The sequence below is a fragment of the Xenopus laevis genome, chromosome 7L, assembly GCF_017654675.1.
Source record: "Xenopus laevis strain J_2021 chromosome 7L, Xenopus_laevis_v10.1, whole genome shotgun sequence".
In the NCBI taxonomy this organism is placed as follows: domain Eukaryota; kingdom Metazoa; phylum Chordata; class Amphibia; order Anura; family Pipidae; genus Xenopus; species Xenopus laevis.
Window position 1 is genome coordinate 68,345,802 of NC_054383.1, and position 12,698 is coordinate 68,358,499.

The window sequence follows — 12,698 nt, forward strand, 5'->3', positions numbered from 1 at the left end:
AAAAGCCACCATACCACATCAAGGTAAACCCCATATGGCGGTCCCTAACTTACTTAACTCAGGTCACAATATAAAAAGATACTTCTCTGCATAATAGCATTACCTGTACACAATGTGTGTTGTGCATTGGTTTCAATCTGAAGGCTGAATCCTCCCCCGCCAGCAAGGGCTTTTAAGAGAGAGATTGCTCAAACCAACGCCCATATTTAAAAGCATAGGACCACCATTAGTATAAAGGAGTGGGTATGGGGTGCTATTAAAAAACCACACTGAGCTGAGCCACAGCTTCAGGCGAACATACAAAAATCTAGGGGGGGGGGTGGAAGCACTCTTAAGGCTAATACAAAATATATTTAAGTATAATGGAAGTGCCACTTACAATGCACTTCCCTGGGCCCCTGTCTCATAAGTAATTCAATATAAATGCAAATGCTTATTTTTACAAAACAGGGGTTTTTAGTTACAAAGTTATGATCATAAAGTTGAAAAGCCACCATACCACGTCAAGGTAAACCCCATATGGCAGTCCCTAACTTACTTAACTCTGGTCACAATACAAAAAGATACTTCTCTGCATAATAGCATTACCTGTACACAATGTGTGTTGTGCATTGGTTTCAATCTGAAGGCTGAATCCTCCCCCGCCAGCAAGGGCTTTTAAGAGAGAGATTGCTCAAACCAACGCCCATATTTTAAAGCTGACATAGATGCAGAGTAGCACAGTGGTGTTCGTTGGCACCATCTTCTGTAATTGTAATTATTTTGTATATATGGGTTCACCAACACCGAGTTTTCTGCCAGAAGCACAGTTAGGACACTTCTTCAAGAAATAGTTTCAGTGGGGGGCAGATGGAGGGCAGTGAATGGAAGCTTTTGCCAGTGTGTGGGAAAAGGGTTAGTTCTCCTTTAAGGCATATCACACAACAACAGAATAACTAGAACCTTCCAAGATTATTCAACCGAGTGTTTGTAGGTTGAAATCCACCTGTCACTCTAACACCGTGACATCAAGTAGTGACAGGTGTTTCTCCACTGTTGCAGCAAGTGCTACTGTAAATGCCATAAGCTTTATTCTTTACTAGCATTAATAAGAGAGAAAGGAAGAACACACATGGCAGTTTTAACCAATGTAACTTTATGAAAACTGAATATATTTAGCAACAGATAAAGGGATAGCATTCCTTTAAAGGGGTTGTTCATCTTTAAATTAAGTTTTAGTATGACGTAGAGAGTGATAATCAGACAATCTGCAATTGGTTTTCAATGGCATTTTGTTTTATATTCATAATGTAAAATACATTTAAATATTTAAAGGAAAACTATACTCCAAAATTAATATTTAACCAACAGATAGTTTGGTATAAACTAAGTGGCATATGTAAATATTGCCCTTTTCACCTGACCAGAAATACTGCAGCTCTAACTGTAACAGGAAAAAGTGTGGACGCAAAAGTTAGAACTTAGTCTGTTAATTGGCTCATGTGACCTAACATGTATGGTTTATTTGTGTGTGAATCCTAGGATCCCAGGGGGCACAGCCCTTATTTTTTAAAATGGCAGTTTTCTATTTATGATTACCCACTAGCACATACTACTAGAAGAGTATATTATTATGAAAATGGGTAATTTACATGAAGCAGGGTTTTACAAATGAGCTGTTTTATGCAATATCTTTTTATAGAGACCTACATTGTTCTGGGGTATTGTTTTCCTTTAAACTACTACAGGTATGGGTTCTGTTAAACAGAATGCTGGGGACCTGGGCTTTCCAAATAACTGATCTTTATCAAATTTGGATCTTCATACCTAAAGTCTACCTAATTTCAACATTAAATAAACCCAATAGGCTGGTTTTGCTTCCAATTAGGATTCATTATATCTTAATTTGGATCAAGTACAAGATTCTGTGTTATTATAATGAAAAAGAAAATAATTTTTAAAAATATGGATTATTTGAAAAAAATCGAATCTATGGGAGACGTAATTTGGATCTTTCTGGATAACAGGTTTCCAGATAACGGAGCCCATACCTGCACTTTGACTTCAGGGTACTAACGCTTGGTACGGATTGATGTCAGCCAGCAACTATAGATTTAAGAGAAGAATCCAAGGCCGGATTATACTGTAAGTAATTAGCAGAAACTTAAATTCTAACATAGGAACTATTCTGAAATTAGTCTTTATTTCACACAGGTGCAGAAGAGAATGGCAACAGTTAGTGATAATATTGTAAACTGGTATGTATGTAACTATTAAAGGACAAGGAAAACCTGTTCATGATAGACTACAAAGAGTGGTGGTAAATGGAACATTTTCTAATTGGACCAGTGTTGTTAGTGGAGTACTGCAGGGCTCTGTACTAGGTCACTTGCTTTTCAACTTGTTTATTAATGACCTGGAGGTGGGCATTGAAAGTACAGTTTCTATTTTTGCAGATGATACTAAATTGTGCAGAACTATAGGTTCCATGCAGGATGCTGCCACTTTGCAGAGTGATTTGTCTAAACTGGAAAACTGGGCAGCAAAATGGAAAATGAGGTTCAATGTTGATAAATGCAAGGTTATACACTTTGGCAAAAATAATATAAATGCAAGGTTATACACTTTGGCAAAAATAATATAAATGCAAGTTATACACTTAATGGCAGTGTGTTGGGAGTTTCCTTAAATGAGAAGGATCTAGGGGTCTTTGTAGATAACAAGTTGTCTAATTCTGGGCAGTGTCATTCTGTGGCTACTAAAGCAAATAAAGTTCTGTATTGCATAAAAAAGGGCATTAACTCAAGGGATGAAAACATAATTATGCCTCTTTATAGTTCCCTGGTAAGGCCTCATCTGGAGTATGCAGAGCAGTTTTGGACTCCAGTCCTTAAGAGGGATATAAATGAGCTGGAGAGAGTGCAGAGACGTGCAACTAAGGGACGGAAGACTTAAATTAGTGAATATATACCATTTAAAGATGAGAATCTATGGATATAGATCAAACAGTATGTTGTATTTTAAAGTGAACCAATTTGTATCTGAGTTGAACTAATTTGTATACTAATGAGGTGGGTGTGTATATTACCTTAAATAGGATATGATGTCATTGTAATTACTAATGCTTGAGAAGAAGCTTCGAAATGTTGCATATTATTTACCAGTTTGGTAAAAATCTTTTTGTTTCATGCACAAAGTTGTCTTTTTTGTTATATATATATATATATATATATACTCAAAGGAAGACCAGCAACACCAGGATTTCAGTGTAACAAAGCAAAGTGTATTCAAATATACATGAAAAGCCGACGTGACGTTTCGGTCCACGCAGGGACCTTCCTCATGGCAACCATGCTCATAATCCACATTCCCATAAATACCCAAGAAAAGGAAGTGACATCAATAGCAATTAGTGACTGCTGTGCATCTTCAAAAAAATTTTTTAAGATCAATGATAAAAGGTGATCTTTAAAACAGCCCGGCAAATGCCAATAGTGTATTTAAAATGTTACTTAGTGAAATATCATGTGTACCAAATATTTCATATAAATACATAAAACATTAAATATGTGCATGAACTATATGTTCATTAAAATTATATCTGTGTTTAGAAAGTAACGAAGTGTCAAAATATTCAATGTGTAATGGCTAAAAGTTATATGCTTAAAAACAATTACAAATGCCTCTGACAGTATATGAGCACCGTTAAAGTTAAATACTATTCATACAATCAAATAAAGAAGAAAAGATCGTGGGAACTATTCCCATTCTATTCGTTTACTTGTGGGGGCTCTAATCTAAGTCCGAGGCAAAAAAAGAGACAGTCAGAATCAGTCCTAAATACATGGAAAATCAGGCCACATTACTTGAAAAGGGAAATAATATATTACAAAATAGCCCAAAAATACTGACTATACGGGGGGCTCATTCATTCACAGGTAACAGCTCAACGATAATGAGGTATTTAGACCCTTCGGATGAACACAGTTCAGTTTATATGTCCAGAATGCTTCTCTCTGTAACAAAGCTTGGTCTATATTGCCTCCCCTTGGTAGATCTGCAATACAATCAATAGGCATGCATTTAAATGCAGAAGCAGGATGTTTAGCCATCAACCAATGTTGAGCCACAGGTTGTTTCGATATATCCTGCTTGGTATCTTTCCTAGGTTTAGGATCGAGTGCGGCCCTGATGGTTGCCCGGTGCATGCTGATGCGCTCCCTCAGTTGCCTACGAGTTTTGCCACAGTATAATAAACCGCACGGGCATTTAATTATATAAATCACGTTCTGTGAAATGCAGGTCAATCTCTGCTTAATCTCATATGATTTGCCAGTGTGTGGATGAAAGAATTTATCTCCTGTGATCAAGGAGCTGCACATAACGCAACCACCACATCTGTAAACACCCACTTTGCCTGTAACCATCAATGATTTGTATTTGCTTACCGGGTCCGCCGGTGACAGAAGTTCTTTTATATTCCTATGCCTTCTGTGTCCAAAACGTATCCGTTTACGGTTAATGCCCGTGAGTTCCGTGTCAGTTTGAACTATAGGCCATTGCTGTAATACAGAATGCTTGATTAAAGGAGTACATGCATCAAATGTGGTCATATAATAAACCATATCCTCCGCATTTTTCTTTTCAGCGGTACCCATTGGACCCCTCAAGATAAGCTCTCGATCTTGGGATTCAGACCATTCCTTTGTTTTATCTATTAGATCACTGGGGTACCCCCTCTCACGAAACTTCTGAGCCATAGCCTGCAGTGCCTTAGCCCTTTCATGCTCGTCACTCGTTATGCGAATGACACGGAGCATCTGTGATCTTGGCAACGAATTGAGCAAATGACGGGGGTGTCCACTGCTGTAATGCAGTAACGAATTCCTATCCGTAGATTTTTGGAATATCTTAGTATGTAACCGGTGTGTTTCCATGTCCTTATACACCGTTACATCAAGATAGTCTATACTGTTACAATTTTTCTGTGCAGTAAACCGTATTGGAGAGACTGTCCCATTAAGATCGGATATAAAGAGCGATAGCTCCTCCTCAGTGCCATACCACAAAAAGAATAAATCGTCTATGTAGCGCCTATAGTACCCACCATGCTTGCGAAACATCGGATGGCAATATATGTACGTTGTTTCATAATCATGCATAAACGTATTTGCATAAGTAGGCGCTACATTAGAACCCATGGCGGTCCCCGACAACTGTATGTAGAAGTTGTTTTCGAACTTGAAATAATTTTTGTGCAATATAAAATCAAGTAAATCTATTACAAATTCCGATGGGGGACCTGCATATGCTGGGCTTTCATGCAGTAGTTTTCTCACTGCTTCTATTCCTTTATCGTGTGGTATGCACGTATAGAGACTGTGGACGTCCATAGTTACAAAAAGGAAGTTCATGTTGGCTGTATCAATGCTAGCAACCATTTTTAAAAAATCTGTTGTGTCACTTAGATAAGAACCCAACTGCCTTACTAGGGGCTGAAGTAACACATCCACATACCCCGATATTTTTTCAGTCAGGGAACCCCTGGCCGATATAATTGGCCTCCCTGGGGGTTGGGTTAACGATTTATGGACCTTTGGTATAGTATAAATCACGGGTCTTACCGGATGCTCAACGTATAATCCATAGTATAAAGTCTCCGATATCCATCCATGGGTGCATGCTTCCTCCAACAGAATCTTGAGCTGTGTCTGAAATTTAAGAGTAGGGTCATAGCTTAGTTTACAGTAACAGCTTGCGTCTAATAACTGCCCCAATATTTCAGTTCTGTAATACTCGTAGTCAAGAACAACTACTGCACCTCCCTTGTCAGCAGGCTTCACGATTATATTGGAATTCTCACGCAACCCCCTTAGGGCCATGCGTTCCTCTTTGGTACAGTTCCCCCTATTGCGTGATTGTTGTAAGAGATCTGGTACTGCTGCGTCCAACATGCGCGAAAATGTGCGTAAAGATGCATTATTAATAATCGGGTCAAAGACACTTTTGGCTCTAAATTGGGGTGTAATGCTATTATCCTTTGTTGTGCTTCCCCTGGCTCCTTTAAAGTGCTCCTGCAGTCTCAATGTACGCGAAAATTTGTAATTGTCCACAACAATATTAAAGTCCTGAGGCACTACAGAGGGAACATAGGATAACCCCTTAGTCAATACGCTTACCTCTGGTGGCGTTAACTGATGTCCAGACAGGTTTATAATCGCCTGTTCGGCAGTGCTCTGCTCCCCTGGCGTGGAGGTCTGCCCCGTCCTCTTGCTTTGCTTGTGTTTGCGGCCTCCTCTGCGTTGCTTGCTGTGGCCCCTGCTCCTTGGGGCTGCTCTCCGCCTAAAAAAGGCTGCTGTGTGGAATTCACCTCTGCCACAGGTTCTTCCTCCGATTCCGCGCTGCTTGAGATGTACCCCAGCGGCTTTCTCACTCGCCGCGTCATCATTCTGCGCCTCTGTACTCCGGATCTCCCTCCATGACGCCATCTGTATACGCCGTCCTCTCTGTAATCCTGCTGCACTCGAAGATATTTTGAACGTTTAAAGGCCAGTATCTCACTTTTGTATTTAATCAGCTGATCTTGCAGCTTATTTAGCCAGTCTCCGTCCTTGTCCATCCTCAGAGTGTTTAGATTATCTGTTTCAAATTGTATTATCTCACCACGCACTGTCCTCAGTTCCCGTCCTGTCTCTTCAATTACCAGCAATATCAGCTCATGTGAACATCTATCTAGGGCTGCACACCACCGATTACAGAAATCCTGGTTACTGCGCCCAATGGTCGGCATATTATTAATCCGAAAGCCGCGTGGGATCCTCTTTTCTCTGTAATATTCAGAGAGGGACACCCCATGTAGGTGCAACTCCACCTCTCGTCTTTTCAGTCGCAGTAACTCATGATAGGTTTCCTTTGCCCCCAATTCACCGAATGTGTCCTTAAATGTCTCTGTAAACAGAATTTTATCAACCTCTTCCGTTATGTATGGTCTGTATTCCATGTCTTGCTGTGTTTGTCTATCCATGTTATTCTTGGATGTAGGACAGAGACTATGAAATAAAATATTATGTAACAAAAAAAAAATAAAATATATCAAAGAAAATTGCAGGTGCTCGTCAAACTGTGTCCAGTATAGTATATCCTCATTAGGACAGCACCCTGCTGATGACGTGTTACCTGGGTGCAAGGTAAAAATTGTAGATACTCAAAGGAAGACCAGCAACACCAGGATTTCAGTGTAACAAAGCAAAGTGTATTCAAATATACATGAAAAGCCGACGTGACGTTTCGGTCCACGCAGGGACCTTCCTCATGGCAACCATGCTCATAATCCACATTCCCATAAATACCCAAGAAAAGGAAGTGACATCAATAGCAATTAGTGACTGCTGTGCATCTTCAAAAAAATTTTTTAAGATCAATGATAAAAGGTGATCTTTAAAACAGCCCGGCAAATGCCAATAGTGTATTTAAAATGTTACTTAGTGAAATATCATGTGTACCAAATATTTCATATAAATACATAAAACATTAAATATGTGCATGAACTATATGTTCATTAAAATTATATCTGTGTTTAGAAAGTAACGAAGTGTCAAAATATTCAATGTGTAATGGCTAAAAGTTATATGCTTAAAAACAATTACAAATGCCTCTGACAGTATATGAGCACCGTTAAAGTTAAATACTATTCATACAATCAAATAAAGAAGAAAAGATCGTGGGAACTATTCCCATTCTATTCGTTTACTTGTGGGGGCTCTAATCTAAGTCCGAGGCAAAAAAAGAGACAGTCAGAATCAGTCCTAAATACATGGAAAATCAGGCCACATTACTTGAAAAGGGAAATAATATATTACAAAATAGCCCAAAAATACTGACTATACGGGGGGCTCATTCATTCACAGGTAACAGCTCAACGATAATGAGGTATTTAGACCCTTCGGATGAACACAGTTCAGTTTATATGTCCAGAATGCTTCTCTCTGTAACAAAGCTTGGTCTATATTGCCTCCCCTTGGTAGATCTGCAATACAATCAATAGGCATGCATTTAAATGCAGAAGCAGGATGTTTAGCCATCAACCAATGTTGAGCCACAGGTTGTTTCGATATATCCTGCTTGGTATCTTTCCTAGGTTTAGGATCGAGTGCGGCCCTGATGGTTGCCCGGTGCATGCTGATGCGCTCCCTCAGTTGCCTACGAGTTTTGCCACAGTATAATAAACCGCACGGGCATTTAATTATATAAATCACGTTCTGTGAAATGCAGGTCAATCTCTGCTTAATCTCATATGATTTGCCAGTGTGTGGATGAAAGAATTTATCTCCTGTGATCAAGGAGCTGCACATAACGCAACCACCACATCTGTAAACACCCACTTTGCCTGTAACCATCAATGATTTGTATTTGCTTACCGGGTCCGCCGGTGACAGAAGTTCTTTTATATTCCTATGCCTTCTGTGTCCAAAACGTATCCGTTTACGGTTAATGCCCGTGAGTTCCGTGTCAGTTCGGATGAACTGTGTTCATCCGAAGGGTCTAAATACCTCATTATCGTTGAGCTGTTACCTGTGAATGAATGAGCCCCCCGTATAGTCAGTATTTTTGGGCTATTTTGTAATATATTATTTCCCTTTTCAAGTAATGTGGCCTGATTTTCCATGTATTTAGGACTGATTCTGACTGTCTCTTTTTTTGCCTCGGACTTAGATTAGAGCCCCCACAAGTAAACGAATAGAATGGGAATAGTTCCCACGATCTTTTCTTCTTTATTTGATTGTATGAATAGTATTTAACTTTAACGGTGCTCATATACTGTCAGAGGCATTTGTAATTGTTTTTAAGCATATAACTTTTAGCCATTACACATTGAATATTTTGACACTTCGTTACTTTCTAAACACAGATATAATTTTAATGAACATATAGTTCATGCACATATTTAATGTTTTATGTATTTATATGAAATATTTGGTACACATGATATTTCACTAAGTAACATTTTAAATACACTATTGGCATTTGCCGGGCTGTTTTAAAGATCACCTTTTATCATTGATCTTAAAAAATTTTTTTGAAGATGCACAGCAGTCACTAATTGCTATTGATGTCACTTCCTTTTCTTGGGTATTTATGGGAATGTGGATTATGAGCATGGTTGCCATGAGGAAGGTCCCTGCGTGGACCGAAACGTCACGTCGGCTTTTCATGTATATTTGAATACACTTTGCTTTGTTACACTGAAATCCTGGTGTTGCTGGTCTTCCTTTGAGTATCTACAATTTTTACCTTGCACCCAGGTAACACGTCATCAGCAGGGTGCTGTCCTAATGAGGATATACTATACTGGACACAGTTTGACGAGCACCTGCAATTTTCTTTGATATATTTTATTTTTTTTGTTACATAATATTTTATTTCATAGTCTCTGTCCTACATCCAAGAATAACATGGATAGACAAACACAGCAAGACATGGAATACAGACCATACATAACGGAAGAGGTTGATAAAATTCTGTTTACAGAGACATTTAAGGACACATTCGGTGAATTGGGGGCAAAGGAAACCTATCATGAGTTACTGCGACTGAAAAGACGAGAGGTGGAGTTGCACCTACATGGGGTGTCCCTCTCTGAATATTACAGAGAAAAGAGGATCCCACGCGGCTTTCGGATTAATAATATGCCGACCATTGGGCGCAGTAACCAGGATTTCTGTAATCGGTGGTGTGCAGCCCTAGATAGATGTTCACATGAGCTGATATTGCTGGTAATTGAAGAGACAGGACGGGAACTGAGGACAGTGCGTGGTGAGATAATACAATTTGAAACAGATAATCTAAACACTCTGAGGATGGACAAGGACGGAGACTGGCTAAATAAGCTGCAAGATCAGCTGATTAAATACAAAAGTGAGATACTGGCCTTTAAACGTTCAAAATATCTTCGAGTGCAGCAGGATTACAGAGAGGACGGCGTATACAGATGGCGTCATGGAGGGAGATCCGGAGTACAGAGGCGCAGAATGATGACGCGGCGAGTGAGAAAGCCGCTGGGGTACATCTCAAGCAGCGCGGAATCGGAGGAAGAACCTGTGGCAGAGGTGAATTCCACACAGCAGCCTTTTTTAGGCGGAGAGCAGCCCCAAGGAGCAGGGGCCACAGCAAGCAACGCAGAGGAGGCCGCAAACACAAGCAAAGCAAGAGGACGGGGCAGACCTCCACGCCAGGGGAGCAGAGCACTGCCGAACAGGCGATTATAAACCTGTCTGGACATCAGTTAACGCCACCAGAGGTAAGCGTATTGACTAAGGGGTTATCCTATGTTCCCTCTGTAGTGCCTCAGGACTTTAATATTGTTGTGGACAATTACAAATTTTCGCGTACATTGAGACTGCAGGAGCACTTTAAAGGAGCCAGGGGAAGCACAACAAAGGATAATAGCATTACACCCCAATTTAGAGCCAAAAGTGTCTTTGACCCGATTATTAATAATGCATCTTTACGCACATTTTCGCGCATGTTGGACGCAGCAGTACCAGATCTCTTACAACAATCACGCAATAGGGGGAACTGTACCAAAGAGGAACGCATGGCCCTAAGGGGGTTGCGTGAGAATTCCAATATAATCGTGAAGCCTGCTGACAAGGGAGGTGCAGTAGTTGTTCTTGACTACGAGTATTACAGAACTGAAATATTGGGGCAGTTATTAGACGCAAGCTGTTACTGTAAACTAAGCTATGACCCTACTCTTAAATTTCAGACACAGCTCAAGATTCTGTTGGAGGAAGCATGCACCCATGGATGGATATCGGAGACTTTATACTATGGATTATACGTTGAGCATCCGGTAAGACCCGTGATTTATACTATACCAAAGGTCCATAAATCGTTAACCCAACCCCCAGGGAGGCCAATTATATCGGCCAGGGGTTCCCTGACTGAAAAATATCGGGGTATGTGGATGTGTTACTTCAGCCCCTAGTAAGGCAGTTGGGTTCTTATCTAAGTGACACAACAGATTTTTTAAAAATGGTTGCTAGCATTGATACAGCCAACATGAACTTCCTTTTTGTAACTATGGACGTCCACAGTCTCTATACGTGCATACCACACGATAAAGGAATAGAAGCAGTGAGAAAACTACTGCATGAAAGCCCAGCATATGCAGGTCCCCCATCGGAATTTGTAATAGATTTACTTGATTTTATATTGCACAAAAATTATTTCAAGTTCGAAAACAACTTCTACATACAGTTGTCGGGGACCGCCATGGGTTCTAATGTAGCGCCTACTTATGCAAATACGTTTATGCATGATTATGAAACAACGTACATATATTGCCATCCGATGTTTCGCAAGCATGGTGGGTACTATAGGCGCTACATAGACGATTTATTCTTTTTGTGGTATGGCACTGAGGAGGAGCTATCGCTCTTTATATCCGATCTTAATGGGACAGTCTCTCCAATACGGTTTACTGCACAGAAAAATTGTAACAGTATAGACTATCTTGATGTAACGGTGTATAAGGACATGGAAACACACCGGTTACATACTAAGATATTCCAAAAATCTACGGATAGGAATTCGTTACTGCATTACAGCAGTGGACACCCCCGTCATTTGCTCAATTCGTTGCCAAGATCACAGATGCTCCGTGTCATTCGCATAACGAGTGACGAGCATGAAAGGGCTAAGGCACTGCAGGCTATGGCTCAGAAGTTTCGTGAGAGGGGGTACCCCAGTGATCTAATAGATAAAACAAAGGAATGGTCTGAATCCCAAGATCGAGAGCTTATCTTGAGGGGTCCAATGGGTACCGCTGAAAAGAAAAATGCGGAGGATATGGTTTATTATATGACCACATTTGATGCATGTACTCCTTTAATCAAGCATTCTGTATTACAGCAATGGCCTATAGTTCAAACTGACACGGAACTCACGGGCATTAACCGTAAACGGATACGTTTTGGACACAGAAGGCATAGGAATATAAAAGAACTTCTGTCACCGGCGGACCCGGTAAGCAAATACAAATCATTGATGGTTACAGGCAAAGTGGGTGTTTACAGATGTGGTGGTTGCGTTATGTGCAGCTCCTTGATCACAGGAGATAAATTCTTTCATCCACACACTGGCAAATCATATGAGATTAAGCAGAGATTGACCTGCATTTCACAGAACGTGATTTATATAATTAAATGCCCGTGCGGTTTATTATACTGTGGCAAAACTCGTAGGCAACTGAGGGAGCGCATCAGCATGCACCGGGCAACCATCAGGGCCGCACTCGATCCTAAACCTAGGAAAGATACCAAGCAGGATATATCGAAACAACCTGTGGCTCAACATTGGTTGATGGCTAAACATCCTGCTTCTGCATTTAAATGCATGCCTATTGATTGTATTGCAGATCTACCAAGGGGAGGCAATATAGACCAAGCTTTGTTACAGAGAGAAGCATTCTGGACATATAAACTGAACTGTGTTCATCCGAAGGGTCTAAATACCTCATTATCGTTGAGCTGTTACCTGTGAATGAATGAGCCCCCCGTATAGTCAGTATTTTTGGGCTATTTTGTAATATATTATTTCCCTTTTCAAGTAATGTGGCCTGATTTTCCATGTATTTAGGACTGATTCTGACTGTCTCTTTTTTTGCCTCGGACTTAGATTAGAGCCCCACAAGTAAACGAATAGAATGGGAATAGTTC

General features: G+C 40.3%; 2 protein-coding genes across 2 annotated transcripts; one reads left to right on the plus strand and one right to left on the minus strand.

Annotated features, from left to right (window-relative positions):
• Positions 1-3,668: 3,668 nt before the first annotated feature.
• On the minus strand, positions 3,669-7,440 carry LOC121395524. Its single transcript, XM_041569142.1, has 2 exons — positions 5,604-7,440; positions 3,669-4,541 (listed from the first exon to the last, which is right to left on the minus strand). The coding sequence occupies exon 1, from the start codon at positions 7,001-7,003 to the stop codon at positions 6,191-6,193; it is 813 nt and encodes a 270-aa protein (XP_041425076.1). The 5' UTR covers positions 7,004-7,440; the 3' UTR covers positions 3,669-4,541; positions 5,604-6,190.
• A 1,556-nt stretch (positions 7,441-8,996) lies between these two features.
• LOC121395525 lies at positions 8,997-12,658 on the plus strand. The gene is made up of 2 exons (XM_041569143.1): positions 8,997-10,831; positions 11,893-12,658. Exon 1 carries the CDS (start codon positions 9,432-9,434, stop codon positions 10,242-10,244), a length of 813 nt encoding a protein of 270 aa, XP_041425077.1. The 5' UTR covers positions 8,997-9,431; the 3' UTR covers positions 10,245-10,831; positions 11,893-12,658.
• Positions 12,659-12,698: the final 40 nt, after the last annotated feature.